General features: G+C 43.6%; 1 protein-coding gene across 5 annotated transcripts in view; it reads left to right on the forward strand.

The window, feature by feature from the left end:
• Window positions 1-17,597, forward strand: part of LOC139552316 (nucleus accumbens-associated protein 2-like) — a 61,172-nt gene that overhangs the window by 29,383 nt on the left and 14,192 nt on the right. For 2 of the 5 annotated variants that reach the window (XM_071363937.1, XM_071363932.1), the window contains exon 2: window positions 15,390-16,309. In XM_071363937.1, the coding sequence (XP_071220038.1) occupies window positions 15,463-16,309 (847 nt within the window). In that variant the 5' untranslated portion in view covers window positions 15,390-15,462. Of the gene's footprint in view, window positions 1-14,241; window positions 14,370-14,390; window positions 14,600-15,389; window positions 16,310-17,597 lie in introns of those variants that run through there. The other 3 variants (XM_071363934.1, XM_071363936.1, XM_071363933.1) reach the window with 3 other exon arrangements.

The following is a 17,597-nucleotide window of genomic DNA, read 5'->3' on the forward strand; positions in this document are numbered from 1 at the left end:
TGTTAGATTACTTGTTTGATATTACTGCACTGTCGGAACTAGAGGCACAAGCATTTCGCTACACTCGCATTAACATCTGCTAACTATGTGTATGTGACCAATAAAATTTGATTTGATTTGACATACTACATAGTATTTTAGTGATTACAGCGATAGACATTTATAGAGATTTAAAAAGGGCTGCCACAATCAATTCCCTTATTATGAATCCTATCATGCATGGAGACTAATCTCTCATGGACAGACTACGGGTCTCCATGTAATCTCGGTTAACCCAGAACAAAAATGTTGTATAATTTGGTCAGATGCTCGATGTTTACGTAAACATCAAGTATCTGACCAAATGATGAGAGATTTTAGTTCTGGGTTAACCGAAATTACGTGGAGACCCATGACTTTCCCTCTTTTAAGTAAACTCACTGAAGGTCAATCCCATGTAAATATAAGGAAGTCTTTGTCTATGCTGTTTATTACTAGGTCTATAGGAAAAGACACCTCCTTTGAGTGGACTGGTCAGAGGCTTCCAGTAATTATTTAAGTTGACATGTTATTTGAGTTCACGTGTATGTGGAGTGTGGGGGGATGTAACTGCTATAATACCTAGCCAAGTCTGGTAAACCACTAACGTGAGATTCTGTCTGTCTGTGTGTGTGTGTGCGTGCGTGCATTCTTGCCTGCGTGCCTAGCTGTGTGTTTGTGTAAAGCGCCATACCTGCGTGTCTAGCTGTGTCTGTGGAAAGCAAGTGGAAACAATAAAATTACACTGAACCAAAATTGAAACGCAACAAGCAACAATTTCAGAGATTTTACTGAGTTACACTTCACATAAGGATATCAGTCAATTGAAATAAATTCTTTAGGCCCTAATCTATAGATTCAACATGACTGAGCAGGGGCGCAGCCATGGGTGGTCCTGGCAGGGCATAGGCCAACCCACTGGAGAGCCAGGCCCAGCCAATCAGGATGAGTTTTCCCTACAAAAGAGCTTTATTTCAGAAAGAAATACTACTCAGTTTCATCAGCTGTCTGGGTGGCTGGTCTCAGACGATCACTCAGGTGAAGAAGCTGGATGTGGAGGTCATGTTCTGGCGTGGTTACACGTGGTCTACGTTTGTGAGGCCGGTTGGATGTACTGCCAAATTCTCTAAAACGACGTTGGAGGCGGCTTATGGTAGAGAAATTAACATTACATTCTCTGACAACACCTCTGGTGGACATTCCTGTAGTCAGCATGCCAATTGCATGCTCCCTCAAAACTTGAGACATCTGTAGCATTGTGTTGTGTGACAAAACTGCACATTTTAGAGTGGCCTTTTATTGTCCCCAGCACAAGGTGCAACTGTGTAATGATCATGCTGTTTAATCAGCTTCTTGATATGCCACACCTGTCAGGTGGATGGATTATCTTGGCAAAGAAGAAATGCTCACTTACAAGGATGTAAACAAATTTGTGCAAGTCTGAGAGAAATAAGAGAAATACGATTTTTGTGTGTATGGAACATTTCTGGGATCTTTTATTTCTGCTCATGAAACAAGGGACCAACACTTTACATGTTGTGTTTATATTTTTGTTCAGTATATTTTTAGAGGCATGGGTGGACTCACAGCAAAGTACAGCAGAAGTTTGCCAAGTCCTTATCATGGAAAATCTGTAGGTTATATAATATAACTTGCTGGAATTCAATATTTCCTGCAGGTTTACAGTAGTTTATCTGCAACCAGTTCTCTGTGCTCCATTTCAGAAGTATACTGAGGGTGTTGTGTATGTTTCGGTGTGCCGACCGTGACCGGTGATGCTGAATGATGTGTCCTCCTTTCACTTTGCGCATCAGCAGCCATGTTGCCCCACTCTGATGTCAGACGTGCATCACATGATGTACAGTAATTCACTCAGCTGAGAATGGAGGTTATGTATGTGCTCTGCTGACCTGACTAGCATGTTTTCTGTCTTTCACTCTCTCTTTCTTTGGATTTTTTGTCGTCTCTCACTCAATCACTTTCCAATTTCGAGACTGCATATAGCCTACTACAGTTTGTGTCTTTCTCATTCATCCCTATGTGCCTCTTCCCTCTCTTTTTCTCTCTCTTTTTCTCTCTCTCTCTCTCACTCACTCACTTTCCCTTCATGTACCATGTATCTCTGTGTTTTTCTAATCTCATTTCTCTCTCTCCCTTTCTCTCTCCCCCTCTCTTCTGCTGACTCATATAGAATCAGGGCGTTCCGTCCTTAAAAACAGGTGACTCAATGGCACAAGAACACAGCAGAGTTTTTTTGTAGATTGAGTTATAGAGTCCTCTTACCCTGCAGAGGATGCTGTACCCAATTCTGTCCTCCACACACACACACACACACACACACACACACACACACACACACACACACACACACGCCTACACTCGTTTCTCTCTCTCTGTGTCATACTGTACACAAACAAGAACACACTCAGGCACACGCCTACACTCTCTCTCGCTCTCTCTTTCAAACTCACACCAACTTACTCTCATACACATGCATGCATGCTACACTTTCTCACCACCTCTCTTTCACACACACACACACACACACACACACACACACACACACACACACACACACACACACACACACACACACACACACACACACACACCTCCCATTACCTCAGACCGAGTGGAAACTACATCCCTGTATGAGACAGTAACATTCTGCAGGCCCGAGTCTGTAGTGTTGACCCCCCTGTCCTTAAAGGCCCAGTGCAGTCAAAATGATTTTCCTTGTGTTTTGTATCATATTGTACAACAGCTGATGAAACAAACACTGTCAAAGTGTGAAAACATTTCATCAGTGTTATTTCCTGATAGTTGCTTGTTGAAAATACAGTCACATGACCTAATCAGCAGGTTTGCTGATTAGAACAGCAAACGTTTGTGTCCCTGGCTAGATTGCTATTAGAGGATATTGATGCTAGTGTCGTGGAAATTCTACACAGGGACACTCAGAGTCTATCTTAAATGAATAATTGTTTATTAACAGCAAGCTGGAGAGGTCACAGTCAAACTTAGATGCACAAAGTACCTGGTCTGAAGTGAGCTCCTTTGGGGCAGGCCTGTTAGATCTCTTATATACTGCTTACACAGACAAGTTACATGGGCATGGTTCATAGGGTTAGTTCCTGCATGTGTCTGGCACCGTCTCCTATATTAACTTATAGAACATATTCTGGGTGTTCTGCCAGATGGTCTTAAGGAGGGGGTCATGTCGCCCCCTCTCATATCTTTACCAAGCACAGGCAGGAACCAAGGATTATTTATGACACAAAAGACAAGATTAACATTTTCAAGGCTGTCTCTTCACACAATAACATTTTCCATCACACTAGATTATATTGTTTCTGCAGTTTTACAATCACTAAGAATACATAAGCCTTCTTTGATGATGTATTAATATAGATCTTATAAAGATCATATTGCTAAAGGAATCTTTTGAAGGTCTCCCCATGAATGCCCTATATATTTGACCATGGAATAATGTACATACACTACGTCACCAAAAGTATGTGGACACTTTTCAAATTAGTGAATTCGGCTATTTCAGCCACACCCATTGCTGACTGGTGTATAAAATCAAGCACACAGCCACGCAATCTCCATAGATAAACATTGGCACCGTCATAGGATGCCACCTTTCCAACAAGTCAGTTAGTAAAATGTCTGCCCTGTGGAAACGTCTAGAAGCAACAACGGCTCAGCTGTGAAGTGGTAGCCCACACAAGCTCACAGAATGCATAGTGCCAACTGTAAAGTTTGGTGGAGGAGAAATAATGGTCTGGGGCAGTTGATTTGAATTAGGCCTCTTATTTCCAGTGAAGGGAAATCTTAACGCTACAGCATAGACATTCTAGACGATTCTGTGCTTCCAACTTTGTGGCAACAGTTTGGGGCAGGCCCTTTCCTGTTTATTCATGACAATTCCCCTGTGCACAAAGCGAGGTCCATACAGAAATGGTTTGTTGAGATCGGTGTGGAAGAACTTGACTGGCCTACACAGAGCCCTGACCTCAACCCCATCAAACACCTTTGGGATGAATTGAATGCAGACTGCAAGCCAGGCATAATCGCCCAACATCAGTGCCAGACCTCACTAATGCTCTTGTAGCTGAATGGAAGCAAGTCCCCACAGCAATGTTCCTACATCTAGTGGAAAGCTGTCCCACAAGAGTGGAGGCTGTTATACTTTTGGTCATGTAGTGTATTTGTGAGTTTATTCTAGCACCTGATTCGCACAAGGTCTATGACCCTCAAACTCAACTCTGGACCTCGAAGCCAGTTCCACTGCATTTTTTCATTGTTCCCCTCTAATCAGGGACTGATTTAAACATGGGACACCATGTGTGTGCAATTAACTATCAAGTAGATCAGAAAACAAGCAGGCCTCATAGGGTAAGAGTTGAGTACCCCTGGTCTATGATATAGACTGTGACAATGACTGTTGTCTTACTGTAGCTATTATTAGAACACATGGCACTTATGCTGCCCTCGATACACAGCTGATACACACGCTCATGTTAGCACACACACACACACACTCCTCGGGTTTGGGTTTCCCTGGACGGAAGGGAATAACCTGCACAATTCTCTAATGTAATACTGAGTTCTCTACTGCTGTCTTCTTCAAGCACTCTAATGGCATTTTTTGTGTTATCTCTCTCTTCACCTAGATAATTTTCTCTGTCTGTTTCTCTTTTTATGTCTCTGCCTCTGTCACTCTGTCCCACTTTTTACCTACCTCTCGCTGTCTCCCCTGTTCCACCCCCTCTCTCTTTCTCTCTCTCCCTTTGTCATCCTCCATCCCCTCTCTCTCGTGCTGTATTCATTGTCAGTGGGGCTGCTGTGAATGTTTGTTTGTTTAGCTCCTACGCCCACTTGGAGTCCATTAGCGCACTCACTGGCAGTCCCTCTACTGATTTTACTCCCTAGGAGTACAGTCAGAAACCTGTGTTGAGAGACTCAAGTGGAGGGTGGTTGAGATGTGAGTGTATTGGTTGAGAGAAATAGTAGTTAGTTACTACAATAACTATACGGCTATGCACCAGACTAGTTAGGGAATATATGGATGTTGTATGAATATGATAAATATTGTGATAAATGATACATGTGTGTTATGCTCTGTACGTTTAAACTGTAAGTTGTGTTGTATATGTAGCCATTGGGATGATAACGAGAGCTTAGAGACAGCTAAGAAAGCCTTGAACAAAAAAAACTAAACAATATTCATAGCAACAACAAACATGTATGCATATTACACAAGCCGCAATTCACAAAACGATTCCAACGACAAAAATAAATGATCTGACATTGACTTTGCGCAGACAACTTCTCCCAGGGGAGTAGTCAAACAAAGCCTGACGTTGTATTATAGGCAGCCATAAGCACTCAGACACCTCTCCTCTGTTCCTCCTTTCGATATCTCTCTCTCTCTCTCTCTCTCTCTCTCTCTCTCTCTCTCTCTCTCTCTCTTCTCTCAATGCATACCATAATGCTCCTCTCAGACAGAGAGCTGAGGCTCTCTCCCAATTGGTAGAACTGTTGCCATGGAGCCGACCGTCTCAACAATGTAGATGGAATCTGTTGTCTGTTAAACTTTAGACATGAGAACAACTGCAGTATCTGAATATTTATAGAGAGGGATTGTTCATATTATCAGGATAAAGATAAGACCCAGATGGCGACCGTGTCGAAGTAACAATGTTTATTACAGCAACAGGGGCAAAGGTACAGGACGGCAGGCAGGCTCAGGGTCAGGTCAGGCAGAGGTTGGTAATTCAGAGACGGGGCAAAAGTACAGAAAACGCTGGTTGACTTGACAAACAAGACGAACTGGCAACAGACAAACAGAGAACACCGGTATAAATACACAGGGGATAATGGGGAAGATGAGCTACACCTGGGGGGGTGGAGACAATCACAAAGACAGGTGAAACAGATCCGTGTGTGACACATATTGAGAATGTATAGCTTCACCATTATAGCAGTGACTAGACTTTGTGCTGGAAAGCTGTTAGCCTATGTTTGCCTCTGTTTAACATTGTATAGAATTTGAATTGACTTGTATCTATCCTCGAAGGGATATTGAATAACACACATTATAAGCATTGAAAGGTGCTGCTGCACTATATGCATTAAAACATATATTGTGTTAAGCCTACATATGTAGGATCTTAATTTGAGCCAGTTTGCTACAGCAGGAAAATAATCCTGCAGCAACAGAAATGTTGAATTATTATGTGGATTATAATTAATGGACATTTTTGTAGGGGTTGATACATTTTTCATGAGGGCAAATCAAGTCTGAAATTTCAATGTGGAAATTACAAACTTTAGATCCTTTTTGAGACTCGAATACACTACAAGTTTGCATTTCCTGCTGTGCAGGAAAATTCTCAGCAACAAAATACTGATCAAATTAAAATCCTTGCTGGGACGGCTACTTCAGTTGCTGAGACCGCTACTATTTGTCCTGGAACACTGCCAAACCCTAAAGTCTGAAGAGCTGCTACTTGGCGAAGCCTATCTGCTAACTATTGAGCTAGCCAGGTTTCCTTGACAGTTTGAACACAGCCCGTGACGTGGTTAGCCCTTGTGGCTGGGACCGCGGATATTCCCGGGTTTGTGGCAGTTTAAATCCCTGCTGTTGCTGTTTCCATTGGCCTATGTGAACTTGCTGGCAGGAATTGTGTGGAGTTCCAGCGTAAGCCAACGTTGCTACCATCATGCCGTCCAAAGTTAAAGAAGGTTGGAGTAATGGAGAGACAGTGTTTCCCTATCACAGGTGTGTGATCTTTTAAATCAACAAAATATGTCTACAAGCAATTGTTACAGCAACAGGAAAATATTTTACCTGCGCTACAGACGGCTATATCTGTGCGCTAATACAGGACTACTTATTCTGATTTTTCTGTGGGTGCTGCAGCACTCTCAGCACCTCTACTTCCCGCAGCTATGTACCAGCATCTCCACATGAGACCTGGATGGAGTCTGAGGAGAAAGTGAGAAAAATTATCACCACAATGCTGCAGATTGATCATAGGAATATTGAAGTGGAGCGCCTGTAACCAGCCCAGGTGACATACCCAGGCTGATAGTGGTCAAGTTCCTAAGTTTCAAGGACAAGATGGCTGTTATGGAGAGAGCCAAGAACTTGAGAGGAACCAACATCTTCCTCAATGAGGACTTCTCTGAAGCTGTGCGCCAGAGGTGGAAATAACTTATCCCAGCTATGAAAGCTGCCAGAAAACATGGGGACATTGCTTAAATCTGCTACGACAAGCTCATTGTCCACCCTCCCTCCCAAAAGCCTGGGTGAGAGAGAAAGGCAAACTTCCGGGTCAGTAGCTTCAGTCCAACATCACACACACATACACCAACTGAAACTCACAAGTGCCTGATTATTGGACTCATTAGCTAAACAATGTTTGTATTTTACTTATTTCTTTCTCCATATTATGCCTATCTCTGTCCAAATACAATGCTATTTTTCAGTTAACTACTGGCTTTCAGCATGCATATAGAGAATGGCACTCAACTTGTACTGCACTGACTCAGATGACAGATGATTGGTTAAAATAAATGGATAATAAGATGATAGTTGGAACTGTATTGTTAGATTTCAGTGCAGCCTTTGATGTTATTGAAGAAACTCACTTGCTATGGCTTTACATCACCTGCCATCACATAGTGGAAAGTTATTTATCCAATAGAACCCAGTGAGTTTTCTTCAATGGAAGCTACTGCAACATCAGATATGTACAGTGCGGTGTCCCTCAAGGCAGTTACCTTGGGCTGTTACTCTTCTCTATTTTTACATGATTTGCCACTGGTCTTACACAAAGTTAGAATGACTATGTATGCGGATGATTCCACACTCTACATGTCAGCACCCAAAGCCAGTGAGCTCACTGAAATTCTAAGTAAGGAGTTACAGTCAGTATCAGACTGGGTGATTAGTAATAAACTGGTCTTAAATACTGTACATCTAAAACTAAAAGCATTGCATTTGGCTCAAAACATTCTCTAAGACCTAAATCTCAACTGGAGTTGTGCATGAAGGGTTAACCATTGAGCAAGTTGAGGAAGCTAAACTCCTAGGTATCTCTACACTCTACTCAGCAAATTGGATGTAGTCTATCACAGTGTCATCCGTTTTGTCACTAAAGCCCCATATACTACCCACCACTGCGACCTGTATGCTCTCATTGGCTGGCTCTCCGTCGCCAAACCCACTGGCTCCAAATCATCTATAAGTCTTTGCTAGGTAAAGCCCCGCCTTATCTCAGCTCAGTGGTCACCATAGCAACACCCACACGTAGCACGCGCTCCAGCAGGTATATCTCACTGGTCATCCTCAAAGCCAACACCTCCTTTGGCAGCCTTTCCTTCCAGTTCTCTGCTGCCAATGACTGGAACGAATTGCAAAAATGATTGAAGCTGGAGTCTTATATCTCCCTCTCTAACTTTAAGCATCAGCTGGCAGAGCAGCTTACCGATCACTGTACCTGTACACAGCCCATCTGTAAATAGCACACCCAACTACCTCATCCCCATGCTATTATTATTTTCTTCTCTTTTGCTCACCAGTATCTCTACTTGCACATCATTATCTGCACATCTATCACTCCAGTGTTAATGCTAAATTGTAATTATTTCGCCTCTATGGCCTATTTATTGCCTTACCTCCCTAACCTTACTACATCTGCACACACTGTACATAGATTTTTCTATTGTGTTATTGACTGTACATTTGTTTATCCCATGTGTAACTGTGTTGTTTTTTAAATTGTATTATTAGTTTTTCTATTTCACCTTTATTTAACCAGGTAGGCTAGTTGAGAACAAGTTCTCATTTACAACTGCGACCTGGCCAAGATAAAGCAAAGCAGTGCGTCACAAACAACAACACAGAGCTACACATGGACTGCATCCAATTAGAGTGTTGGAGGCTATTTTGTAAATGACATCGCCGAAGTCAAGGATTGGTAGGATAGTCAGTTTTACGAGGGTATGTTTGGCAGCATGAGTGAAGGATGCTTTGTTGCGAAATAGGAAGCAGATTCTAGATTTAATTTTGGATTGGAGATGCTTAATGTGAGTCTGGAAGGAGAGTTTACAGTCTAACCAGACACCTAGGTATTTGTAGTTGTCCACATATTCTAAGTCAGAACCGTCCAGAGTAGTGATGCTCGATGGGCGGGCAGCTGTGGTAGCGATCGGTTGAAGGGCATGCATTTAGTTTTACTTGCATTTAAGAGCAGTTGGAGGCCACGGAAGGAGAGTTGTATGGCATTGTAGCTCGCTTGGAGGTTAGTAAACATAGTGTCCAAAGAAGGGCCAGAGGTATACAGAATGGTGTCTTCTGCGTAGAAGTGGATCAGAGATTCACCAGCAGCAAGAGCGACATCATTGACGTATACAGAGAAGAGAGTCGGCCCGAGAATTGAACCCTGTGGCACCCCCATAGAGACTGCCAGAGGTCATAGAGACTGCCAGAGGTCCGGACAACAGGCCCTCCGATTTGACACACTGAACTCTATCTGAGAAGTAGTTGGTGAACCAGGCGAGGCAGTCGTTTGAGAAACCAAGGCTGTTGAGTATGCCGATAAGAATGTGGTGATTGACAGAGTCGTAGCCTTGGCCAGGTCGCAGTTGTAAACGAGAACTTGTTCTCAACTGGCCTACCTGGTTAAATAAAGGTGAAATAAATAAAATAATTAAAAAGGTGTAGGATTGGATGGTCAATTATCATGGTCAAGTCATATTGACAGAGTTGTTGTGAAGATGGGGAGGGGTAGGTTTGTTATTAAAATATGCTCTGCCTTTTTTACACAAAAAACAACTGTACTAGTTGTTCAGGCTCTGGTCTTGTCCCATCTTGATTATTGTCCGGTAATATGGTCAAGTGCAGCAAAAAAAGACCTAGCAAAGCTGCAGCTGGCTCAAAACAGAGCAGCACACCTTGCCGTTAACTACACCTACAGAACTAACATCAACAACATGCCTGCCAGTCTTTCTTGGTTGAGGCTTGACGGGAAACTAACTGCATCTCTCCTAGTTTTTATGAGAAATGTTACTGTGATGAATATTCCAGATTGTCTGCATAATCAAATAACATTCAGCTAAGACACCCATACAGTGGGGCAAAAAAGTATTTAGTCAGCCACCAATTATGCAAGTTCTCCCACTTAAAAAGATGAGAGAGGCCTGTAATTTTCATCATAGGTACACTTCAACTATGAAAGACAAAATGAGGAAAAAAATCCAGAAAATCACATTGTAGGATTTTTAATTAATTAATTTGCAAATTGTGGTGGAAAATAAGTATTTGGTCACCTACAAACAAGCAAGATTTCTGGCTCTCACAGACCTGTAACTTCTTCTTTAAGAGGCTCCTCTGTCCTCCACTCGTTACCTGTATTAATGGTACCTGTTTGAACTTGTTATCAGTATAAAAGACACCTGTCCACAACCTCAAACAGTCACACTCCAAACTCCACTATGGCCAAGACCAAAGAGCTGTCAAAGGACACCAGAAACAAAATTGTAGACCTGCACCAGGCTGGGAAGACTGAATCTGCAATAGGTAAGCAGCTTGGTTTGAAGAAATCAACTGTGGGAGCAATTATTAGGAAATGGAAGACATACAAGACCACTGATAATCTCCCTCGATCTGGGGCTCCACGCAAGATCTCACCCCGTGGGGTCAAAATGATCACAAGAACGGTGAGCAAAAATCCCAGAACCACACGGGGGGACCTAGTGAATGGCCTGCAGAGAGCTGGGACCAAAGTAACAAAGCCTACCATCAGTAACACACTACGCCGCCAGGGACTCAAATCCTGCAGTGCCAGACGTGTCCCCCTGCTTAAGCCAGTACATGTCCAGGCCCGTCTGAAGTTTGCTAGAGAGCATTTGGATGATCCAGAAGAAGTTTGGGAGAATGTCATATGGTCAGATGAAACCAAAATATAACTTTTTGGTAAAAACTCAACTCGTCGTGTTTGGAGGACAAAGAATGCTGAGTTGCATCCAAAGAACACCATACCTACTGTGAAGCATGGGGGTGGAAACATCATGCTTTGGGGCTGTTTTTCTGCAAAGGGACCAGGACAACTGATCCGTGTAAAGGAAAGAATGAATGGGGCCATGTATTGTGAGATTTTGAGTGAAAACCTCCTTCCATCAGTAAGGGCATTGAAGATGAAACGTGGCTGGGTCTTTCAGCATGACAATGATCCCAAACACACCGCCCGGGCAACGAAGGAGTGGCTTCGTAAGAAGCATTTCAAGGTCCTGGAGTGGCCTAGCCAGTCTCCAGATCTCAACCCCATAGAAAATCTTTGGAGGGAGTTGAAAGTCCGTGTTGCCCAGCAACAGCCCCAAAACATCACTGCTCTAGAGGAGATCTGCATGGAGGAATGGGCCAAAATAGCAGCAACAGTGTGTGAAAACCTTGTGAAGACTTACAGAAAACGTTTGACCTCTGTCATTGCCAACAAAGGGTATATAACAAAGTATTGAGATAAACTTTTGTTATTGACCAAATACTTCTTTTCCACCATAATTTGCAAATAAATTCATTAAAAATCCTACAATGTGATTTTCTGGATTTTCTTTTCTCATTTTGTCTGTCATAGTTGAAGTGTACCTATGATGAAAATTACAGGCCTCTCTCATATTTTTAAGTGGGAGAACTTGCACAATTGGTGGCTGACTAAATACTTTTTTGCCCCACTGTACATACCCCATACATACCCCATACATACCCCATACATAACCCATACATAACCCATACATACCCCATACATACCCCATACATACCCCATACATACCCCATACATAACCCATACATAACCCATACATAACCCATACATACCCCATACATAACCCATACATAACCCACAAGACATGTCACCAGGGGTCTCTTCCCTAAGTACAAAACAAATTCACGGGAACGCACAGTATTATACAGACCAATGATCGCATGGAACTCCCTTCTGTCTCCAATTACTTAAGCAAACAGTAAAATGACCTTTAAAAACTGATTAAACAACATCTCATGAAATGACGGGGACTGTGAAGGGACACGCATACAAACACACTCACACACAGACACACTCTAACCCACACGTCATTTCTGTTGTTGTATTGTTTGTGTATCGTTGTATATTACATTTGTGTGACTGTCCTTGTCTATCATTGTATCAGTGTTCTGTTACTTGTCATGTATTGCATATTCAAATACTCCATACTGCTACTACAAGTAATCAGCACCAGGCCCCAGAGTGCTGCCCTGATTCAAATTTCCACAACACATTCCAACAAATTTAGAAGGAGCAGTAAAAGCATTCAAATGTCATCTCCCATTCTATAAACTACACCTACACACTCATAACTCACAGTGACACATAAAGAGTGGACGCACACACACACACACACACCCTCTCTGACACACAAGCGCATTAACTCTCTCTCTCTGATGAAAGTATCTTGTTATTCTTGTCATGTGGCATCGCCCTCTCTCTCTCTCTCTCTCTCTCTCTCTCTCTCTCTCTCTCTGATGTGCTGTGCGCAGTGCTGTGTCGTCCCGTCTGCCTGACTCAACATATTTCTGGCTCCCCCTCCCCCTCTCTGCCCAGGCTGGCACGTACATGCATGTCTGTAGACTCTATACCCAGCATGCTTCACTTCTCTCTGTGCTGTGGCGCACGCGGGACTCACTGCATTGCAGCCCCGTGTGCATTAATTGGCAGAAAGACAGCAGCTCAGAGGGAAAGTGGTGTGAAGAGAGGGAGGGGGAAAGAGAAAGCAGGAGTGAGGGGATGTATCCTAAGACTTCAGCGTGCAGACAGACAGACAGACAGACAGACAGACAGACAGACAGACAGACAGACAGACAGACAGACAGACAGGATGAGGGAAGCGTGTCAATGACGGTATGCAGGTGTTAAATGGGACAGAACTCGTCTGAGTTTTAGTTTTTTTATACAGACATCACCACTGCTGTGGCAGGAATATGAATGCTGATGTGTGACCACACTAACTGACTGTGTGATTCCCCTTCTCCATTTTCTTTCCCTGTGGTGATGTGAAGTGAGAAGTTTGCCCAGTTTTGGTATCTTTTCATTACATCTGGCAGGCTGGGTTTTTGTCTGAGAGGGAGCGAGAAAGAGAGAGAGCCAGAGAGGGAGGGAGATAAAAATGTTGGTGTTGTTTACATAGCAGGTGTTGTTTACATAGCTACGCAGTGAGTAAATTACGAGTGAAACTCCAACTTTTTACAAACACACATTTCATGTTGCCCACACCCCACACTCTCCCTCTTTCCCTCTCTATATCTCCCTGTCTTCTCTCTCTCTCTCTCTCTCTCTCTCATGTGTGTGTCAGTCTGTGTCATGGTTGGTTTATGTTCACAGCTTCCCTCACAGTCCTTAGCAGAGACACTCTCTGTACTGTAAGCTGCTGTCTAACCTTTCCCTGGGCTTTCCTCTGTCAAACTCAATGACGTCTGGGGTCCTTTTTCCTTCTCTAATCCATCCCAAACACCAGTCCGGGAGCCCTGCTTAGTGCCTGTGCAAAAATGTAACCATACATCAACAGAGGAAATTGTCTACCTGAACAAACTAATACAGTGAACTCAGTGACATCTCACTGGGAGAACTCACTCACTCATGTTAGAAATCCCCCAACAGACACTCACAGCATTTTAAACAGACAATCTAACGTAATACTTGCACAAACGCTAGCAAGTTCAATCTTTTCCGTCATTCAGAATCAGTAGTGGTAATAGTAGGAGCTGTTTTTGTGTGAGTCACATTCTCAATAAGATATTGCATTGAAGATTTCAGAGCAAATGACTGTGTTACGTTCAACTTCAAATTTCCGACAGTATAATTAACTCCTTTTCTCTCTGCTCCCCTTTTTCTCTGATTTAACTTTAATTTTATTTACTTAGTTCTTTGATTATGTTTTCTCTCTTTGCCATTGTCTACATCCAGATAGGAGCTGAAGTTGCTCCAAACGCAATTGTCTTTCTTTGCTCGTACTGTCCTTAGATGACTTTCCCTCTGTCTCAGCCCACCCCCTCTCTCCCTCGCCCAGTCTCCATCTCTGTCTCTGTCTGTAACTGTAGCCTGTGTTTTTCTCTCTCTCTCTCTCCCTCCATCTCGCTCCCTGGCTCCATCCCTCCCTCTCCCTGCGACATACGTATAGATGCTGCATTGATTGCACACAGAGAGCCTCCCACTCCCTTCATCATTGATGCGCTCTCTCCAGCTGCAGCAGCACTTGTTGAATTCAGCCCTGGGAGAGACAGAGGGAGAAAGAGAGAGAGAAAGAAGGTGAGGGTGAGTGAAAGGAGAGAGAGAGCGAGGGAGAAAATCTTTAAAAGAGAGAAACAGTGGGAGAGGGAAATGCTCAGAGCGCTGAGTGAGACAGAGAGCAAGGCTTTGAGACAGATGAAGAGCATGAGAGCGCTTTTTTCTCTCTCCTCCTTTCTTCTCTTCTGGTCCTGGCGTGCGAAAGCTTCATGGTGTGTCCACTCTCCTTTCCTAAGGACTGGGTTGTACAGGTCAGAGTTGTCTGGGATGGAGGTGTGTGTGTGTGTTTGTGTTTGCGCTTGCGTCCATCCAAGTGTGTGTGAGAGAGAGAGGAGAAGAGGGCTGTGTGTGTGTGTCTATGGAGGGGGTAGAGCGGGGTTGACAATTTTCCGTTTGTATTCTTGGAAACCCTTCTGCAGCGTTGCTCAATAATGAAACTGGCGAGTGTGTGGTGGAGAAAAACACAGAGATAAGGTTCATGGAAAGAAGGAACGTATGCAAATATGTCTGGGGAGCATGTCTGGCTGTAACTGGGTGTTATCGTAAAGGGAGCTATCAAAGTCACAATTATTTGTGTCTCTGAAGTTATGTGTTTCTAGTTATTATACATGTGTTTCCTTGCTGGCTACAGCTTAGTTTATACAGTCAAAGTGATGGGAGCATACTTATTGAGTTGGAAAAATACATGTAAATGATATCATTACACTGATTATATTAACTGTCCCTTTGGTCATTGAGGCCTACTACTTTGAATACTTACTTTGCATATTACCTTAATTCATGTTTTTATACCATATTTCTGCAGTTCTCCCATGTCTCTCTCTTCACTCACACATTCTTCTCTCACATGTCTCTTTCTGCTCTCTCTCCAACTTCCCCCTCTCTCTTCCTCCCTTTCCCGCTGTACCCTCTGTTTCACACATCGGTTTCACTTATCTGTCTCACCTCTCTTTTTGCTCTCTGTCTTTCACATACTCTATTCTCCTCTCTTCTCAAGTTTTCCAATTTGTCTAATCCATCCCTCCTTCTCTCCTTGTACAGATGTCCCTTTCTCTGGCCTTGTCTGTGGTGACTCTCTGAAGCCTCTTCCTCCTCCTCCTCTTCCTCCACCATCATGTCCCAGCTGCTCCACTTGGAGATCCCCAACTTCGGCAGCACGGTGCTGGGCTCCCTCAATGAGCAGCGCCTGCTCGGTCAGTACTGCGATGTCTCCATCCTGGTTAAAGGCCAGGCCTTCAAGGCCCACCGGGCTGTACTAGCCGCCAGCAGCCTCTACTTCCGAGACCTGTTCAGCAGCTCGTCCAAGAGCCAGTTCGAGCTGCCCTCGTCGGTGACTCCCGCCTGCTTCCAGCTGATATTATCCTTCTGCTACACAGGAAAGCTGACCATGGCAGCCAGCGAGCAGCTGGTGGTGATGTACACCGCCGGGTATCTTCAGATCCAACATATTGTGGAGCGGGGCATGGACCTGATGTTTAAGGCCAACTCGCCCCACTGTGACTCTCAGACGGCAGCCATGGAGGAGCAGCAACCAGGCTCAGAGCCCCAGAGCCCCAGTAACAACACACTGGCCGGGTCAGGGACGTCCATCCTGGGGCCACCGGGCTGGTCCCCCTCCCTGGTGCAGCCCACGCGGAGGATCAAACTGGAGGGGTGCGATCCGTTGCCCAGCCTGAGTCATCATAAGAAAGGGTCCTCTTCATCTGAGCTGGGAGGGCGGCTCTCCAAGGGAAGCTCATTGTTCTACACGGGGGCGGGGGGAACCACCATCTTCCCGGGGATGCAGCCCTATCCAGTGGCAGGGGGAGAGAGGTCCAGTCCTGGGGCCTCCAGCCTGCCTACCACAGACAGCCCAACCTCCTACCAGAATGAGGATGAGGAGTTTGAGGAAGAGCCTTACGACGGGATCACAGAAGAGGCCTACAGTCAGATCTATGGGCGCTCAGCCAACCCATATGGAAGTAAGTATCAACTGTTGCTTAATAATACAGTTCTCTGTTACTGTATATTAGTATAACTGCTACTCATTTGTTTAACTGCCAGCTATTTCCTTGGTGTTCACTTTGATATGCAAGGGATAAATGCGACGTTCTATACATCACCTTGAAAATAATGGATGACCGCCGAGTCCCTTTGCGGAGTTCATTATTCCAAGGTAACGTGCAGAACGGAGGCATTTATCCCGCAAATACCACAGTTACCAAAGAAAACAATGCTTAAGCACACATTTACCGGTAGAAATAACATATAATACATGTTATACCACAGCATTGTTGAATACTCGTTTCTGATTGGCTAGAAGAGCATTCTAGAATGGACATTAAAACCAAATAACGGGACGGTTGGACAAGATATCGGGATGGTTGGACAAGATATCAGGACAGTTGGAAAAGATACTGGGAAACCTTGCAATCATGATGCAATATGCACCTACACATGCAGACCATTGCTACAAAGTTACAGAAAGCTAAACCAACAACCACACAAACCCGAAATTGGATACATTGTAAAAGCAGGTCCAACAAAGAAAAACATTGCTAGCTAACTAGCAATTTATTTGTTTTTGTAGAGACATATTTTTGGGAAGACCTAATGTGGTGAATGATGAATATGAAATTCTATGGTAGTCATGACGCAAGTGGTGCTATGCTGTCAAATCCTCCGACATGTTTCTAGTTTGACCAGCTGTTTTCAGCAACTGATATTTTTTAATTTGGTTGTCAAATTGGCAGGTTTGTTAGCAACAAACTATTTATATCGACGAGTGTCCTGAGAGAAGGCACTATGCCAGGCAACATTTGGGCATCGTCTGCTCATTGTTATGGATGTATCCATATTAATGTCAATAGAAAACAGCTTAAGCAAACGCAAATTCAGCTACTTCGCTGTTATTCTGTCTGCAGACGTCGTGACTGTGTTAACCGTAGTTAGTTGGCTAGCTAGCAAGCAAGGGATAAGAACATTCCTAGCAAGCATAGTAATGGAACATATAGAATTAACATCTGGGTTGCGTCCTTAAATATAGAACTAATCGAATGAACGACTGGGTCGCGTCTCTAGCAACCAAAAGATGAAAAAGTATGAATTTGTTATAAAAATGAAAATATCAAAGATTTTTTTTTTTCTACCGGTAAATGTGTGCTTTAGTATTGTTTTATTTGGTAACTGTGGTATAAGCGGGATAAACTCTTCTGTTCTATACATTACCTTGGAAAAATTAACTCCACTACGTTGTCCATTATTTCCAAG

Source organism: Salvelinus alpinus, chromosome 24, assembly GCF_045679555.1.
Source record: "Salvelinus alpinus chromosome 24, SLU_Salpinus.1, whole genome shotgun sequence".
Taxonomy (NCBI): Eukaryota; Metazoa; Chordata; class Actinopteri; order Salmoniformes; family Salmonidae; genus Salvelinus; species Salvelinus alpinus.